Source organism: Colias eurytheme, chromosome 8 (genome assembly GCF_061535395.1).
Source record: "Colias eurytheme isolate Ceu_HAF_F1 chromosome 8, ilColEury1 Martin Lab GWU primary, whole genome shotgun sequence".
Taxonomy (NCBI): Eukaryota; Metazoa; Arthropoda; class Insecta; order Lepidoptera; family Pieridae; genus Colias; species Colias eurytheme.
In genome coordinates this window covers 7222620-7242303 of record NC_142987.1, presented here as the reverse complement: position 1 = coordinate 7242303, position 19684 = coordinate 7222620, and the positions used below count along the sequence as shown (strand labels likewise).

Here is a 19684-nt window from a genome sequence, read left to right as displayed (position 1 = left end):
AATGCTCTTTCCGGGCGGCCTCAGGTGCATCCCGCAGCCGGGATGTGACACTGGAAATGAACAAACGTATTCTTGTCATACCAATAACTCTTCACTATTAGGTGTTAAGTAATAAAGCGCTTCCATCCGCCCACCGTTTCAAGGTTATTCGTAGCGTAATATATACTGTACCTAACTTTTTCACGCTACACGTGTATTTTTATTTTATTTTTTTCATGTGTTTTTGTTGTAATTTAAAATTTACCCTGAAATGGTGCTAATTAATCGAGCGTTATTATGTTCATTTGTATTATCGATGTTAAATGTAACAAATTATAGCGCCATCTTTTGAGAAGTAGCAGAATCACATAAATTTTAAGTGTGTTATTAGTTTTTTCCACAGGTTTTTTCATAATATCAATTGAAAAATCAATCTTTATTAATAAAATTCTTATAATATATGCATGTAAGTATCACGATTTCTTTCTGATTCAATATTCGTCAAGATGATTCTAAACAAGATAGTGAAAATCCGTCAAAGCTTATCTTGTTTTATCTTTACAAATAAATATTTAATTAGTGATCTTGAAAATGAGAAGGCACGTACAGACGGAAGTAAACATTTAACGTTCGATGACGCTTGTCAAACGGATAGTTTCAGAATTGGAATAGTACTTAAGAAGAAATAGTCCAAGTTGCCATACAATAGGAAAATTATAATTGTGTAATCACAACCTACTGCCCATAAATGGATACTAACTCTAAAGAAAATAACATAGATGAGCCACACGCTCAGTGTAGTTGCAAACGGTAAGCAATGGCTTAAACTAAGTTCTTCTCGTACAATAAATTTATATTTTAAGCATATGACATTAAATAAATCACTTCAAGAATATAATAAGACTTCGCAGCTCTATCTAATGTATCTAACATTAGATAGAGCTGGGTTACAAATGATGCGATAGCGGCCAAATTTCTTATTAAAAATAAATTTTCATGGAGGCTTAATATGACTATCGAATGTGCCAAACTTAATTAGATATCTTAACACTATTTAAATAACATTTGAATGTTTAATTTGCAGACATATACACAAAAGAATATCCTTCCGCCTTAGACAACAGGAACGCATTGTGTTCAAATCTGGGGAACTAAATTTTGCGAAATCACATAAAAATAAATTACGATTCATAATCGACCTGGTTAAAGTACTTCTTGAAGCTAGATGGAGGTGGACAATATTGTATTGTACAATAACCTGTGTTTTAAGTTGGCTTATTTTCGCTGTCATATGGTGGGTCATATTATATTTGCATGGAGATTTAGAAGATGAAAACTTACCGCTAGCCAACAATATCACAGAGTGGAAACCATGTGTGACCGAAATATATAATTTCACATCCATATTCTTATTCAGTATTGAAGTACAAACAAGTATTGGATATGGATCCAGGGCGATTACTTTGGAATGCCCAGAAGCCATGTTTACAATGTGCATCGAAAGCATTACAGGGAAAATAATTCAATCCCTGTTCATAGGAATTGTATTCGCTAAATTAACGAAGCCAAAGAACCGAGCGCAAACATTGATGTTTTCAAAATACGCCATAATCAATCAAAGGGACGGGTATTTGTGCTTGATGTTCAGAGTGGGCAACACAAGAAAGTCAAGAATAATAGCTTCGACTGTCAACGCGTACCTTATAAAATATATAACCAAAGATGGCGTAGATTTACTCAATTATGATCAGGTAAAGTTGAACATAATGGTCGATAATTGTGATGACGTTCTGTTCATATTTCCAGTCACTGCTGTGCATAGAATAGATAAAAATAGCCCTTTCTATGATATCTCCGCTCAGGAAATCTTGAAGAGTAATATAGAAATATTAGTAACTTTTGAAGGAACAATTGAATCAACGGGACAACCACTTCAAGCAAAATCGAGCTACACTGGCGCTGAAATACTCTGGGGAAGGCGATTCATGGAACCCTACTTTTATAAAAATAACAAACAAGGTTTTGTTATAGACTTTTGCAAATTCGACGAGACCTATCGCGTCAATACCCCACTTTGCACAGGACAAGAACTTATAAATTATTATAGAAATAGAAAACTAAGGAAAATACCATTCAATACACATCGACAAATACCTTTTAGTCGCCAGATCGTATAGTTTTCCGTTTTAAATGTGGGTGTAGTATAAGAATTATTTTCCGCAATTCCATCACATCTTCATAAATTATCTTCAACGCAGTCATATTCAATTCCAATGTAGAAAGTTTCATTTTTATAATCAGTACTAAATTTGTACATACATTTATATCTTCATCTAATTTTTGAAGTTTCCTTTTGTTAACGTGCATGCATTGTTCAAGAAAACTTTTCGTAGACATTTCTTTCATTATAGGTACTTGGTTTAATTACACACAACCTTATTTATCTTAGCTCTTCATAAAACTGAAATACATTTTATTATAATGGCCTAGTTTTAAGAATTCTTGAAATTAGTGTGTCAGGCTGTTCTTACTAAATGTGGTGACAATATGTATATGCTGTTATCTTGCTTTTCGATAAGCGGCGAGGAAAAAGATTCTCTGATAAATATTATGATAACGATAGTTACTTGCTTAAAAAATTTTGTGATTTAATTAAAACAAAAATGTAGCATTTTGCATATTTTTGAGCATAAGATCAAATGGGAAAGTATATTATCTTATGTCTTAAAATCTAACTATAGTATAATTACTGTAAAATAAAATGTGTCCCTTGGTAGAGAGCACTGTTCCGACTTTTTTATGTAGAAACCGTAGGTGGGTACTGGGTACCTACATAGTACTTATATATTACTTGCTCTGTGGCACTTATTAAATTATGTTATTCATTTTATAGTGATGTTGCTGTGCTTGATTTGAATTCAGGTGACAATATTGTATTGCAAAATTCTTTAATAGGTAATAAGAGTTTTTTCATTCATTTCATAGCTATCCCCTGTCTTATGAGTAGGTACCTATTCTTATAGGATTCCAGATTGCATAAGTTTACCTACTACCTATAAAAAAATAAATAAATAAATAATATTTCAGGACAATTTTCACACACGGCACGATCTGATCCCATACTAAGCTTTCGCTTGTGTTATCGAAACTAGATGGCTGATAAACATCTTATATATAAAATTCTCGTGTCACAATGTTAGTCTGCATACTCCTCCGAAACGGGTGGACAGATTCTCATGAAATTTTCTGTGCATATCGGGTAAGTCTGAGAATCGGCCAACATCTATTTTTCATATGTACCACGGGCGAAGCCGGGGCGGACCGCTAGTACATATATAATTTTTTAAATAAATACTTATATAGATAATTAACACCCAGACACAGAGCAAACATCTATATTCTATGTTCATCACACAAATATTTGCCCCGGGTGGGAATCGAACCCACGACCTCTGGCTTGCAAGGCAGGGCCACTACCAACCAAGCCAACCGGTCAGTCAAAATATCAGATTTCTTGTAATTAGGTACCAAAAAAGAGATATTTTCCTGATATTAGAATAAAAAATTTTTATTGTACCTACTTGCCATGGATTAATAAAAAATATTATACGCAGTTAAGGGTGTATTCCGTTATACACTGCGACCACTGTAAGGTGTGACGTCAATTCAGTATACTGTGAAGCCGTTCCTTTATAGCCAGTTATACTGGTTACGATTTAAAACGGAACGCAATCCAGTATACTGTCAGCCGCATTTTTTGACGCAGCATTCAAATGAGTGTATTAAAGTTTTCTAGAACATAAAAATAAACTGTTTTGGAGTACTGTCCAATTAAAATTATTTTAATTAATATTAATTGTAAATTGAATTTATAATATAATAAAAGTAAGTACTTTTTCGTATAAAAGAATAAAAAAGAACTTTCAGCTCGTATTGAACATTTTCAACACAGTCTAATAAAGTTAATTTTTGCAATTCTTCCATTGTTTTATTTATTAATCCAAACTAATTACAGAACTTTAAAATTTTATTATACTGTAGCTTTGTTTATAAGACGTTAGGCACTCGAGTGGTTTTGACTGATCATATTACTTGCTCTGTGGACTGATCACGTGATCAAAGTACTGCGAGTACCTTACCTCGAAAACGCCAGTGCTCACAGTAGAATATGGCGGCGATTAATCTTAATCTTAATATACTATTATAAAGGCGAAAGTTTGTATGGATGTATGGATGTATGGATGTTTGTTACTCTTTCACGTAAAAACTACTGAACCGATTACAAAGAAATTTAGCACACATATAGAGGGTAACTTGGATTAACACATAGGATAGGTTTCATCCCGGAAATCCCACGGGAACGGGAACTATGCGGGTTTTCCTTTGAAAATGCGGGCGAAGCCGCGGGCGGAAATCTAGTGACGTCATAAATTTCCCTAGGGTACTGCGGCAGTATAAGTACTGGCAGTCCATAACGGAACGAATTTTTCTACAGTGATGTGCAGTGGTTGCAGTGCATATCGGAAGACACCCTACAAAATACAAGTTGGTAAATACATACATAACTAAGTAGGTACATATTGTCTTCAAATGATAAATAAATTACATTTGGATAGTTATTAGGAAGGTATATGGTAGGTATGTATATTATTAGTTACAGGGGTTTCAGAAGAACCACTTTTTATTTAAAAACTACATTTACAACTTTGAAGATATTGCTGTGATGGGTCCTCTTCACACTGGGCAGCGTTGGCCCAAGAAATCAATGTTTGCCACCATTCTTGCGGTTCTGAATACAATGAATACATCTCGATACAATATGTTTGACATCTATAGAGACGATCATAGGCATTTATGTCCTATCGTGATTGCCTCTACTCGCCCAACGCTGCCGATTGTGAGGAGTCATTATTTCGATCGTGCGCGCATCAAGCATGGCTAGTGTTGCCAACTTTTATTTGAAGATATAGAGTATATCTGATTTTAAAGGAGGTAAATAAAGAGTAAATAAATATTTTTAAAATGTATTTTTTTGTACTTTTTGCAGTACCTAACAATTTTTGATTATTTTTAAATGAATTATATGAATCCAAACATTCCAAATCTAAATTTATATATTTCAAGAGCTCATTTTTAATTAATTTTTAATGAAGCTCGGTTTCTCTCTTCCCGCCACTTCACATTCATGACCGAAAAGACTCTTTCAGTAAATGCTGAAGTGGCGGGAACAGAGAGTATATTATAGCTAATCATTTTTTTTAAACAAACAAATTCGTTAGGACATTTTTTTTAAATAAATTGCCATTTTTCTGCAGTGGACTTTTGCATAAAATCTGTGTTATTCATCAATTCGCCTCGGAGTTCTTTTAAAATAATAACTTCTGAATATAAACTGTCCATGTGTACTAGGTTGATCCAAAAGTAATGATAATTGGGTATTTCCTGTGTACATAAAAATATAAAATAACTGTTTCTTGCTTGCTCATGTAGGTACTCACTAGGTTATCACAAAAAAATCATATCAATAGGCCACGTTTCCAAGTACATATTTACATTAATTTCTGTTGGCAACACTGATCTGCTGTACGTCCGCGCTATTCACTGTCCATCTGCCCGACGTTCGCGGTGGTGGGGGTGCTCGCTGGATGAAAAATTGGTTGTGCACATCCAGCAAGATAATAATAATAATTATTGACGTACGTCAACACTATTCACTGTCGTTTTGCGTCGTGCATCGTGTATGACCTTGGCGGGACGTACGTCAAGATGGACCGTGAATACGACGCTTAACGCATTACTTGCTCTGTGGATTAACGTTTGGCACAGACGCGGCACAGACGTTTGGGAAATTCAAACACAGATTAATGTGGCGACCATAGAAATTTAATATATACTTCGTGTTCATTCTCCCTCTACGGTCTATATCTTGGTCTATATAATATATCTTCCGTGGTGGCGACATTGGTACAGATTTGAATCTGTAGAAATGGAATGGAATAGACACCACAGATTAAGTATTAGTTACTACGTAAATAGAGATTCTAGCCTACGATTCTAGTGGATTCTAGCCAAGATTCTAGCCGTATTCTAGCCGATCATTATATTCTAATTTCTAGCAAACGTCCTGAAATTTGAGACGCGGCGCTGCCAGACCCAAAAATATTGTTGTCAGTATTAATTTATTCAAAATTTTTTTTAAATCACAGAAGATTAAAAATGCCCCAATAGTTGAGAAAAATAGGTTTGGGGTTAAAAATGTTGTTTGTAGTAGACGTTTATTTATTTTACGCAATTTTAATATTTGGCACCCATAGCACACCTACAGTAGGCAGTAGCGTGAATTAAATCTACATGCATTTATTTAAGAATTTTAATGCATTTCTTGGCGAGAATTGTTTCAAATTAATTTAGAAGAAAGAACGGTTTTTTAATCGCGCATTAGTTTCGTTATGTTACTGGTTTGCTCGTAATCCCACTAAGATTCCCATTCACCCTACGTCTTAATGGTATGTGATGTTGCAAATATGAGTAAAGTACTCTATATTTAAGTATAAAACGTACGTAATATGAATTATTAGATATTTCTGAATATTATCTTATATATTTAAACAATTAATTACAACCACATAATTTGCGAAAAATGAAACTTACATTGAAAATGACATTCACTCCTGTCTCCTACCAATGTAAAAAAAAATATAAATTGACAAAGTGAGCTGTCATTTTTCTATCCACAAAAAGATTTATCGCTACTGCTTACAAAAAATAATAAGTTTTGAATACGTAGTGCCTATCAAAAATGTTTCGAACAAGTGTATTCGATAAATTATTGGGTAAGTAATCTATGAGATGCAATATATATGTCCTCATTTACATTGTTATTGATATTGTTTTGCCCTGTCTTATTTCATTAATTTGCATCACTTTCTTTTTTACTGCATATTTTTCCTCTTTAATGACGATTCACTTATAACAAGGTGAGCTCTTTATCATTCTACTTATTTATGACTAAATATTATTTCACTATTCGCGTTTTGTATTGTTCTAGATAAAGCGACAAGTAATCTACGCCTAGATCCTGACTGGCCGTCTATCTTGCAAATCTGTGATTTAATTAGACAAAATGATTGTTCGTGAGTATTATATTTTCGCCAGTTCAACCCTCATTACAATATCATTAAAATTGTTTTGTTACTACTATATTGACTCACATATAAATACATATTTATAATGTAAATTATGTACATTTAAATGTAATATTGTCGATATTTTTAGACCAAAATATGCAGTGGCTGGTGTCAAAAAGAAACTTTACTCACAAAATCCTCATCAGGCAATGTTTGCATTGCTAACCTTGGAAAGCATAGTTAAAAATTGTGGTAAGAAAAATATTGTTACATTAGAAATATTGATAATAATTAAACATCAATTTTTTGTATAGTTTTAAGGATCTGCTTAGCAATAAGTTTTCTAGGATTTTAAAATCAATTCTACTATGTACCAAATAATCATATTAATGTAATAAAATAAATTGTTTAAAAGATCAATTTTTAATTGTTACTACTATACCAAGAAAAATCAACAAAACTATGTCTACTCTGTGCATAGCTTATCATAAGCGCAAACATAGCTTAGAAAAATGTAATAATATTGTTTATATGGAAATTACTAAGATAGTTGTGATATAGGCTCAGGTGTACATGATGAGGTTGCATCGAAAGCATTCTGTGAAATGCTTCGTGATTTAGTGAAGACAACCCAGCATGAAAATTTGAAGACCAAAATTCTGGAGTTGATACAGGCATGGGCGTTTGCTTTCCGCAACACTCCCAAATATAGAGCTGTGCAGGTATGTAAATATGACTTTAATTTATATATAACTGGGGGTTACTTTAGTGTTTTAAAACAGTATCAATTATTCTACTGTGGAAAAATGTCAGAGGTAACTATATAGATCGTGTAGCAACATCTCAAACTTCTACACTGGAATAAATACTGTTTTAAGACATCATAGTAACCCCCCTGAACACTCTGATGAGTGTTAAATATGAACAATAATATAAATTACAAAAATATTTTTGTACACATTCCATGGATTCTAGTCGTGGGTCAGTAATGAATTAACAACAAGTGGATTCTACCACTTCTTGTTAATTCATTACTGTCCAATGTCCATCCCAGATAATCCCCCAATTAAACTGTAAATTGATGCATATTCATTGAAAATTTTAATTCACTGAGCAACTAATGCTAAAGGTATCAGAGTCTTTCTACATCTAGAATTTAAAAAGCCCATTCCTTAATCCAATCACATTATCTTTTGTATTATTGTGTGTCTTAAAAACTTATTTGATGTATTTTTCAATATCCAACCTGATTGAGTACATTTTTAAGCATCATGTATTATGTAAATTCCAACAAATTACAATAGTTTGACCATTTTAAAATTGGTTATCACCAGAGCACTCATCTTTCGTATTGATTTTCTTTATAATCTAATTATAACAAACTTATGTCAAAGTCTAGTCATCAATTTCATACTGCTTGTAAGGCCAGCAATATTAAATACATTGTGTATTTATGTAATGTGTGCATGTGGTGATAAAATCTTCTAATAATATATTTTAATGGCAGGACTAGTGTCAACGACCTGATTATATGTATTCAATTATGTTCACATTATTATCTTGTGTTTCTTTGTGTTTGAGGTGAATGTATGATTTAATTATATAATGATAATTTGTATGTAAATAATGAATGCTCATATTTTACTGTAATTTTTTTTTTTCATAAATACTGTACCTCTATAAGTTATACTATAAGCTATTTTGTGATGTCATTGCCTGATTATTATCACTTCACCTGACAGTATGACTCATATCATAGTAGATGCTGGTTATCACAGCAAGTGCCATTGTTTAAAAACAAAAAAATTGTGTCTGAAGCATATATCTAGTGTAAAATATAGTTTTAAACATTTTTTTAATATACCAGGATACAGTGAATATATTAAAAGCTGAAGGACATAAGTTTCCTCCGTTGAAAGAATCTGATGCAATGTTTTCTGCGGACACTGCCCCCGAATGGGCAGACGGTGAAGTCTGTCATAGGTAAGATATATTTTATACTTTTAAAGATAAAATTAAGAACATTTGTTTTCTAAATATTTTACCTATTACCTAATTATCATTATTTAACTATAAACTTTGATAATGCATTTGATATCATATAAATTATGAAACAAATTTCATCAATTTTTGTTTGAAATGACTCAGCAACAATTATATTTAGGTGCCGTGTGGCTTTCTCTTTGATGGTTCGCCGCCATCATTGCCGTGCTTGTGGCCAAGTGTTCTGCCAACAGTGCAGTTCCAAAACTTCAACCTTGCCCAAATTTGGCATTGAAAAAGAGGTAGGTAATGATTCCTTACTTTAATTTACTTAACCAATTACTTAAATAGCAGATAGTTATTATTTTTATTATTAAAAAAGGTGCGAGTTTGTGAGGCTTGCTTCGATAAAGTCAGCCGTCCACCGTCCTCTGCAAAGATTGAAATTGTTGACACATCAAGCGATTATGGCCCTGCTCAACCACAGGTTAGTCAATTATTTCTTAATATACTAATTTCAATGAATGATGAAATATCAAGATTTCTATTGCAATTAACAGTGATAATAAAAAGCAATAAAGAAGTAAATCCTTTCCATTTTTTAAACATGATATTATCTTGTTTGTTTATTTTATTTAAAACATTTACATTGTTGTTTTAAACTTGAGGTTAAAGGGGAATAAAATCATAACTATAGGTACTGAATACTGTTATAGCTGACTCAAATCCAAATGTTGACTATTATCATCTTATAATTTCATTTTAAATATCCTTATTGTTTTATTATTGAAAACCAGTAATTTGTTCACATTACTATACATATCATATTAGTTGTTAGACAAACAGGATATTGAAAGAAGGTATTATGTTATTATTATTTATTCCTTAATAATATGTTATGCGTAGTGTATCATTACATGAATGCTTAACTATTGTCCTTCATATGATTCGCCGGGCATTTCTCCACCAGGAACTAACATAGCTATATTCATACCGTTAAGAAGTATCTGATCTAGCTTGGTTATTTTTCTACCTTCTGGAGTTGATTCATATTCCGTGACGTCATCTAATAGCATGTTAACAAAATCGTCAAATCCTTGTAACGTTCCAACCATTTCTTTGTCATTCTTCATAATAATATGAATGCGCGATCCTATACATTTATCGACGAGCTCCAGCGGCAACAGCGTGTTGGGATTCGGAAGTGCTTGCGCCATGTTTAAGTTTTTCAAATATGTACGGTATTTGATATAAGCCAATTATTCAAAATAATTCGATTCAAAAGAAATATTATATGAATACTTTCACAATAAATCGTACAAACAACTCGCAATTTACAAATTTCTAATGACAGTTGACATGACGTTTAACATTTGACAGTTCATATTTATCAAATGTCTCGCGTCCCATAGCCACAATGATTGATATTTTTTCGGTATTCAATTATTTTTCAGCTTTAATTAGACCAAGTAATAATTATTTAAATATTCAATTTATTATACATCTCAATTTCAAAAATATTACTGATAATTTCATTACTAAATTGAAACAAAAGTCAAACCATAGACAATAATATTGAACTTTTGACACTGGCAATAATTCAAATTTCAATTGACAATTTGAAATACAGGAAAACTGAACTTTTGAAATAACGATTATCATTTAGCAAACCAATATTTGTTCTCGTAAGTTACCTACTTCGAATCTTGTTTTTAAAAGTTTTATTTTATGTGTTAGTCTTTAATAGTACCACGAATTATAAAAATGCCTAGAGACTACGTAACAAACTTTCGTGGAGATGTTTGTTTTACACCAAACGGTAATATTCGTGTCAAAGAAGAACCAATCTCGCCTAACGATAATGACTTCGGAGAACACAACAGAATGGATTTTTTCGAGAACGGCTTTACTGCTATGAGAAAGTCTCTTTCAATGAACGATATCGCTATACTGAAACAGGAATTTTCTAATTTAAACTTTGAAAATGATGAGGACGGTGTTTGTGAAAGATATCATAAACAAACTGGAGGAAACCAAGAATTATCGAAAACAAAGTTTGTATCAATGGCCGAGGCCATATATCACTATGAGCGAGATACTCCAGGACGTTTTCGTACCACTAAACCTAAACTATTTCAACCACAACAAGTAATGAGCAGATCTAGGTTGACTATAGCGCAATCTCCCATGTTGCGTTGTAAAACTCGCGCGCGTCCTCGTCATATCATGTCACAGAAAGAAAAAGAAGAAATGGAGTTGGAAGAAATAAGAAAGTTTAAAATTAAAGCTAATCCTATTCCTAAATCTGTGATAATTGGTCCAGTTCATCTACCGGATGTGCCAAGAAAACCGAGGACAGTTCCTGAACCTTTCAAACTTACTGAATTTCATAAGAAAAACATGCAATCACCCGAACAAGCTCATCACTTTAAAGCCCGTCCTGCACCAAAACATATACTTGAGAAGCCACAGATTCCCATAAAGCCTATCACAAGTATTACTAAACCTGTTAGTCCTAAATTTCATTACAAAAGAGCAAACTCAACTGATTGCTTGAAGCATGAAAACAAACAATGTGACATGGCCACTAAAGCTAAAAACCAAGAAAAAACTGAAAAACATATTGTTCGACACGGTCCTGTCAAACCAGAACCATTTTCCTTTGAGAAAAGGGATGAAGAATCAAAGAGACGCAGAGAGGAAAGAATAAAAAAACAGTTACAGGAGGAAAGGAAAATGGCTTCACAGTTTAAGGCACAGCCTTTACCAAACGCTGTTAAAAAAAGGATGCACTCTGCAACAGGCATTGGTTCTACTGCTTCTTCAGAAAATAAGGAAAATCATGTCAAGTTTGAAGCCAAACCTCCTGTAGTACTCTACAAAGAACCATTTAAGCCTGTACTGCAGGCTAACCCTATTTCAAAGCCAGTGCCCTTCGAGTTGACTACTGAAAAAAGAGCAGCTGAAAGAGAAAGATTTGAAAAACAAATAAAAGAGAAAGAAAAGGAAATTGAAAGAAATAAGCAGCTGAAAGAACAGGAACAGCGAGAGGCTGAGGAAAGGGCAATAGCACAATTGAGGTCTACATTGGTACATCATCCAAAGCCAATCCCATCATTAAATCCATTTGTTCCAGAAAAATCAGCAGGACCTCTCACTGTTCCAGAAACACCTAAATTTGTTAGAAGACTGAAACAAAAGTAAATTTATGTTCATTATTCATAATACAAATTATGTGTTATTCTTGTCGCTTTAAAATGGACTGCTTTTGGAAATTGTGATTGACATTTTATATATATTTAACTTTAACATATAATGCATATTATTATAATTATGTGGTCTTTAAATAAATATAATAATTAGTCATATCACTCTTTTTTTTCATTTCCTTTATAGTTTTTATATTTGTGACATAATTATTATTATGAAACAGAATTTAATAAAGCAAATCATCATCAAAATTGAGTATAATGCTATCTATGCACACAATATAAAACCTGAATTACATGCCATTGTAATGACGTCATCTTGAAGTAATACATTGTTTATTTATATGACTCCTAAATGTATTGATTATTGGTTATTTATCTTTCTTTATATATAAAAATGAATCCCAAAATGTGTTGGTAAGCGCATAACTTGAGAACGGCTGAACCGATTTCGTTAATTCTTTTTTTATTATATTCCTTGAAGTACGAGGATGGTTCTTATGTAGAGAAAACGTAAATATGTACCACGGGCGAAGCCGGGGCGGACTGCTAGTTTGTTATAAATATGGTTATTTATATGTATACCTATATGAATGTATGTAATTGTTACAACTTACAGTTACCATTTAATTGAGAAGTTTTCTAAAATGATAAAATCCTTATCTAGTGATTCAATACATACTATAATGAAACCAAGGTTTTTTCTAAGGAAAAATTGTTTTGTAAAACACAAAACTTAGTAAGGTCTCTTTGCCCTGCATAGTATTTAATGTCTTGATAGAGGAACAATGAATAATATCAGAAAAACAAAACATTAGTTACTATTTACAAACTATCTACTTTCATATTACAATTGTACATTGTTTCATTGTACATTTTTTGCTTTTATTTGATTCAAATGATTTGTCTGAATAGAAGCCACCAGGGAAAACGGCGGAAGAGTTGCAAGAAGAAGAGGAATTACAACTAGCACTTGCTTTGAGCCAGTCAGAGGCTGAACAAAAGGAGAAGGAGAAACGCTCCCGCTCATATATTGCTCCTGAACCAACGACTCATCCAACATGTAATTATATTTTTATTTTTAACTAAACTCTTTAGTAATGGTTTTAGAATATTAATGAAAAGTTTCATCTTGATTACATATTTTATGATTGAATGTGTATTTAGTTATAGCTAAACATGTCATGTTATTGTAAAAATAGTTCACAATAATTATTTGTAAATTGTTCACATTGAGTGTAGGCCAGTCAAAAACTCGGAATATATTAGTATTTAAACACGTTTTAGTACCTATATCTTGAATTTCATCATTATTCACAATATGTTTATGTTTGTATGTGAGATTAGACAAGAAAGAGATATTTAAAGTGGGTCATTTAAATAAACAGATTTTATTCAAACTTTGTACTTATCAATAAAAATACAATGAATTAGGTTAAAAATAAAATTATTATTTTAATAGATTATAATTTATATATTATAAAAGCGTATTTTTAAGTCTTTTTTAACTATACTATTATTTTATAAACATACATATAGGTGCGTTGAGAGGAAAATTTTAAAGTCGCGTCATGGCAATACCGTCACGTCATGGAGTAATGCGACGATTTCAGTATCTTTGGTTCTTGCCAAAGAAGTTTCACTTCTGACACATGTGCTCGGCACACACGCTCTTTTTGAAGTGAAACTTCTTTATCGGGGTTGGACAAAAATTTAGTGTAACATTTTTGCGTTACGCCATACTCGTAACATTTTTAAGGTCATAAAGAAGTTTCACTTCTTACGTGTGTACTCTAAGTACACGCATACATTTTTTTATCTAGTAGGTATATTATAAAGAATGTATATTTTCAGTGTCCCCAACGCCGTCGTCAGTGAGCGCGTCGCCAGAACACGGCACGGGCAACGCGGAGCTGTCCCGCTACCTCGACCGCAACTACTGGGAGCAGCGGCTGTCCCGTGATCCCGCGGCGCCCACCGCGCCGTCCTCGCACGGGACTAATGACGCGGCGGAGGTATGGGGATGCTTTTTAACGTGATAACGTTTTTAAAATCGTTTTAGTCGTGTGACTAGTTCAGAAACTTGTGTCACACCAAAACCTCACGAGCGCGATCGCAGGTATAACGAGAGAGAGACGGACCGATCTCCCGTCTCATGTCGAGCGCTGCCACTGCATTATGTTATCACGTAAACATCTCGATCGTAAACCTACTTTACAAACAACCAATTTTTTTATTGAAGTGAAAACTTCTTTAGCGGCGTTGAGCACTTTTTCTCTAATGGGTATAAAATCTTAAACCCGCGTCAGGACACGTGACATTATCAAACATTCTCAACGTTAATAATCAAGTTTCCACTTCTGCCGGCACTCCCGGAGTGCAACCCGTCTTTTTTTACTGTTTATGGCCAGCTATATGAAAAAAAAAATTGAAATAGAGCGCATATTATGCGGAATGCGGCTTCTATGGCACGAACGACGCCGCTGTGGAATGATGAATCGAGAAATAACATAACTTTTTCTTATAAATGAATAGGACTAGAATGATGCAATATTTATTTCTTAAATACAAATTAATTAATTATTATTACCTGACGTCATAGTCTAGAGTCTCGAGCAAAGAGTAATCCCTTTATATATTATAATTGAAATGAAAAATCCAACTAATAAAATAAAACTCGTTCAGCTGTCGATGATACGTAAGTTAAGTAAATAACACAACTTGAATTTATATAAAATATATGTTTATTATCAGGACTTCTCGAAACCTTCGTCTGCGAAATCTCAAGAAGATGAAGCGGAGGATAAAGAAATTGATGACTTTGTTGAGAATCTCAAATCCCAAGTGGAAATATTTGTTAATAGAATGAAGAGTAATTCTTCTCGGTATGTATAATTAAAAATAAATGTTTTTAATAAAAAATTTCTTTTAAGTATCAAACCATCCAAAGTCGCATACCTAGTTACTATTTTCGTATAATTTCTGTGAAAGTAAATTTTTAACAATTTTTACATGTGAATTCACTTAGATTTATGTTATGTATTAGTTTTTCCATTTGTCGTATACAGAATATAATGAATTTAATAAGTCTAGATAATTATAATTACTATAGATTAAGTAAATTATTTATTATTTTACAGTGGTCGCTCCATCGCCAATGATACATCTGTACAAACGTTATTCATGAACATAACAGCAATGCACTCCAAGCTTCTGAAATATATTCAGCAACAGGACGATAAAAGGGTTTACTTAGAGAGCTTACAGGTAATAACAATCAAATAATTTATGATTTTTCATTTATAAATCTCTGGAATGTATACTGCATGGAGACAATATTTTTTTTTGTCCGTCCATACAAATTGTTTCGTATTTTTGATGATATTTTTTTTATAGTTTTTAAATACTATTATGAACTAGATTTGCGGTGTTTTCATTTATTGGTAATGACTTCACCCACTTTTTCGACTTTATCCATTACATACCTTTTACATTACATACATTTTTTTTAATTACTAGCGGTCCGCCCCGGCTTCGCCCGTGGTACATAATATTTACGTTTTCTCTACATAAAAACCATCCTCGTACTTCAAGGAACATAATAAAAAAAGAATGATCGAAATCGGTTCAGCCGTTCTCGAGTTATGCGCTTACCAACACATTTTGCGATTCATTTTTATATATAAGATTACATATAAAAATATCATATCTTATCTTAGGTGGCCTGGAAGAAATCGCTTCTAAGCGATAAGGTCACCTTTTGTACTTCGCATGCATACAAATATATATTATACTTGTAATATTAAATGGTGTGGTACAATAAATGATTAAATAAATAAATATCTTCCATTGTAAAATAACTTAAATTTACAATCGCAGGACAAAATAAGCCAAGTGCGCGACAGCAGAGCGGCGCTAGACACGCTCCGCGCTGAACACGCGGCGCGACTCGCACAAGCCGCAGAGGCGGCGGAGCGACAGCGGCAAATGCAAATGGCGGCCAAGCTGCAGGCCATGAGGAAGAAGAAGCACGAGTACCTGCAGTACCAGCGGCAGTTGGCGCTGCAGAGAGTGCAGGTGGGTCTCCGTTTGTCACGGAAGAATTCTACCATACCCGTGGCCCCGTCGTTGATGCGGCTTGACGGAACACAGTGGGGTTTTGGTCGGTAGGAATCCGACATAACCCACGGCCCCTTCCCCGGAGGCCGTGGGTATCTATGCAAGATTTCCCCTGTGTGTGCTTGATTTCTGTCACAATCGTGTTATGATTTCTTTGATTTAAAGTCGATGTTCTCTAAGATGTAAACAAAATAATATTGTTAATCTTTGTTCCCGTTTTACGTCTTGAAAACCTCGTAATAATATTGGCATTGATTAATATGATCATAAAACCTGTAATGTACCATAATATAAAACAAAAATATATAAGTTATTCAGATATCTTACAGTTACTGTTTTCATTTAAACCAATTATGTATACTTTTATTGATTAGTTTTTAGGCTCAATTCAAAATAAATATTTTTATTAACTATTTTATTTTCTAGGAGCAAGAGCGCGAAATGCAAATGCGACAGGAACAGCAGAAGCACCAGTACATGATGTCCAGCAGCGGTTATTATATGCCTGGTGTTGCCATGCACCAATTCCAACCCGGTTTTCCCAATCAGCTCATGTACGCCCCGTTTCATCCCCAAATGCCACCTCAAACGACAGACGGCTCCACACCATTACCTGGACAAACACACATGTCTCAAGCTAACATGCCAATGAATGTTAATCAAATGGGAACAATGTCTCAATCGATGCCACAAATGAATACCTTCCCTATGTCTACATCGGCGGCTACGTTGAGCCAAGTTCCACCAATCCAAGGACCAATGAATCAACCGAACATGCGCCCAGTCATGGGACAACAGTTACCCATGCAACAGCAGATGATGATGCAGCAAATGCAACAAATGCGTCTACCGTCTCAGCCGGGCATTCACCAAATGATGCCGCAATCTGTCCCAAATGGACCTCCAGGTCAAGGTGTATCGCAACCAAATATACCTAACCAACAACAAATACCAAAACCAAATATGCCGAATCAGCCACCTAACACCATGATGCCTCCCATGACTCTTGCGCAACCTAACATGGTGCAACAAAACGCCACTAATCCAATGTACGGTATGCAAATGCAGCGAATGCCAATGATGCAAGGTAACCAAATAAACAACAATCCCCAAGGACCCGTATCTGGGTATCCAGTTAATTCTCAAAACCCTCAAACTAGTCAACAATCTGGATCCCAAATGCCAGGTCAGCCTATGCCAGTGCATAGCCAACCAATGATGCATAACCAGTCAGTACCTGGGCAGAATATGCCTATGCAAAATCATTTGCCTCCCACTAGCCAGAATTTACCTCAACCCCAACAACAGGGCCAGCAAAATCATCAGCAATCCCAAATAACTCAACACCAGCCCATGCCTGTTCCAGGACAACCACCTCACTTTCAAAACCCTCAAATGCTAGCACAAAATCAAAACATTCCTCAAAACCAAAATATGAATCAAGGTCCACCATTGCAACAGAATCAGATGCCAAAAAATAATCAAGCTGCACAGATCAATTCCCCTCATAACATGGTGCCTCCTTCAATGCAACAACAAATGCATCCACCGCAAATGACGATGCCTACGTCTAATCAAATGGCACAACACATGCAACCACCACAACCGGGGCAAATGCCTCAAAATATGCAACAATCTGTTGGACAAATGCCGCAAAATATGCATCTGCCTCCTAACATGCAAGCAGCACAGAACATGCAGGCGCCGCAAAACATGCAGGCCCCCCATAATATGCAAGTGCCCCAAAACATGCAAACGCCGCAAAACATGCAAGCGCCGCAAAATATGCAGCAAGGGCAGGTCCCCCCTAATAATGTACAGGGTCAAGGTGTAAAAAATCAGCAGCAAAACTTTGGAAATGCACCACCAAATCCGCAGTCTGCTATACAACAAACTCAACAAGTCCAAACTCCTATCAAGTCTGAAAGTAATAACAATACTGCGGAACTTATCAGTTTCGACTAGACATTCTGGAAAATTGTTATTTAATGTGTAAAATTTTACCACAATAGCATAGAACTTACATAAAGTTATTATGACATTATCCACACAGCTTTCTAATATTGTTGATTACTAATTCATAATCATATAATAGGTACATATTATTCTTATTATTAATAATAATCAATAGAAATTATCATCACAGTTTCTTTTATAAATTTTTAAGTTATTTGCAGAATAATATTATTAGTGACTCAAGACTATTGTAGATGGTACTTGTAATGTATATATTATGTGATACAATATAAAAATATTTGTTGTGCTTAGTAAATTTAGAAAATTTAATAAAATTATAATAATATATAAATAGAAATTCAAATATTTTTTATTTTCTCTTTTTTGCTGATAATTGTTTTGTAATATTTACATAATATAAGTTATGATCTACTATGTAAAAAATAAAGTCTTAAACTTATTTGGTGTTTTTTTTTTGTTTTCTTTCCCATTTGTCATGACAATGATCATGATGACATGTGTGTTAGTACTTAGTGCCCTTTATAGAGTGACACAGACTCGCGCGCGCGCTAAGAGAATTCAGTTTAATATAGGTAGGTACGTATTATATTATAGTTAAAACCTGGTGGCTTGTACTAATTAGGTTTTTAATACCTCTTTTTATTGCGGCTGATAGGTGCGAGACCCGCGAAGCCTTTCACTGCACTGTAGAGAAAACTTGCATGTTGATAATCATTTTATTGAGTGAGTCGATAAAGTGGTACAAATCGGGTAAAACGGCATAATTGGGTAAAACGGCACTCGCTGTCTAGTCTGTCGTTGAGTCTGTCTGTCTGTACCAAAGAATACTTATACTCTAAAAAAGAGGTCTGTACGGAATCATCATGAGATTGAAGCGCCTGACGTTTGCGCGCTTGATTTGAATTAGACGTGACGTAGACGTCATCTATGAATTATTTATTACATTTATATTTTATACAGTCTACAATCATGGTTATTCCAAACAAAAACATTGCGCGCGGCCGATGTGGTGGGGTACGTGTGGAACGAGCGAGGCGTGGCTTCAAGTTCAAAGATTAAGCAATGCGTGCAGATGCGACACATTGTGCAATCTGTTTACTCGGTACTATCTGGTGGTACTGATACTAGGGAATTAATAAAACGAAGATTTTATATTAAACTATGTATTTTAATTTCCTTTAAATAATATCAATTTATTAAGCTTTTGTCGTTTTGTGTAGTAATCAATAGTTTTATCAGTTTTTGCTTCATGATGTAATTTAAATGGATACGATGATTCAATGTTGATGG

General features: G+C 34.0%; 4 protein-coding genes across 4 annotated transcripts; 3 read left to right on the top strand and 1 right to left on the bottom strand.

Annotated features, from left to right (window-relative positions):
- The first annotated feature begins 461 nt into the window (after positions 1-461).
- LOC149906601 (inward rectifier potassium channel 2-like) lies at positions 462-2290 on the top strand. The gene is made up of 2 exons (XM_090104375.1): positions 462-789; positions 1064-2290. Exons 1-2 carry the CDS (start codon positions 728-730, stop codon positions 2154-2156), a joined length of 1155 nt encoding a protein of 384 aa, XP_089960501.1. The 5' UTR covers positions 462-727; the 3' UTR covers positions 2157-2290.
- A 4386-nt stretch (positions 2291-6676) lies between these two features.
- Hrs (Hepatocyte growth factor regulated tyrosine kinase substrate) lies at positions 6677-18833 on the top strand. The gene is made up of 13 exons (XM_090104726.1): positions 6677-6812; positions 7028-7112; positions 7255-7358; positions 7668-7828; positions 8974-9089; positions 9271-9391; positions 9472-9576; positions 13214-13361; positions 14153-14313; positions 15053-15183; positions 15439-15565; positions 16178-16375; positions 16844-18833. Exons 1-13 carry the CDS (start codon positions 6779-6781, stop codon positions 18380-18382), a joined length of 3030 nt encoding a protein of 1009 aa, XP_089960852.1. The 5' UTR covers positions 6677-6778; the 3' UTR covers positions 18383-18833.
- Positions 9953-10438, bottom strand: LOC149906600 (U6 snRNA-associated Sm-like protein LSm5). Its single transcript, XM_090104728.1, has one exon. The coding sequence runs from the start codon at positions 10304-10306 to the stop codon at positions 10019-10021; it is 288 nt and encodes a 95-aa protein (XP_089960854.1). The 5' UTR covers positions 10307-10438; the 3' UTR covers positions 9953-10018.
- LOC149906599 (targeting protein for Xklp2-like) lies at positions 10565-12398 on the top strand. Its single transcript, XM_090104727.1, has one exon. It carries the CDS (start codon positions 10854-10856, stop codon positions 12291-12293), a length of 1440 nt encoding a protein of 479 aa, XP_089960853.1. The 5' UTR covers positions 10565-10853; the 3' UTR covers positions 12294-12398.
- Positions 18834-19684: the final 851 nt, after the last annotated feature.

What these genes read in the sequence shown, in the direction of transcription:
- LOC149906601 (XM_090104375.1), top strand. Translation starts at nt 728, where the DNA reads ATGGATACTAACTCTAAAGAAAATAACATAGATGAGCCACACGCTCAG. An exon ending in GCTCAGTGTAGTTGCAAACG is followed by an intron (nt 790 to 1,063) that starts GTAAGCAATGGC and finishes TTTAATTTGCAG; the next exon opens with ACATATACACAAAAGAATAT.
- LOC149906599 (XM_090104727.1), top strand. Translation starts at nt 10,854, where the DNA reads ATGCCTAGAGACTACGTAACAAACTTTCGTGGAGATGTTTGTTTTACA.
- Hrs (XM_090104726.1), top strand. Translation starts at nt 6,779, where the DNA reads ATGTTTCGAACAAGTGTATTCGATAAATTATTGG. An exon ending in TTTACTTAGAGAGCTTACAG is followed by an intron (nt 15,566 to 16,177) that starts GTAATAACAATC and finishes TTACAATCGCAG; the next exon opens with GACAAAATAAGCCAAGTGCG. An exon ending in TGGCGCTGCAGAGAGTGCAG is followed by an intron (nt 16,376 to 16,843) that starts GTGGGTCTCCGT and finishes TTTATTTTCTAG; the next exon opens with GAGCAAGAGCGCGAAATGCA.
- LOC149906600 (XM_090104728.1), bottom strand. Translation starts at nt 10,306, where the DNA reads ATGGCGCAAGCACTTCCGAATCCCAACACGCTGTTGCCGCTGGAGCTC.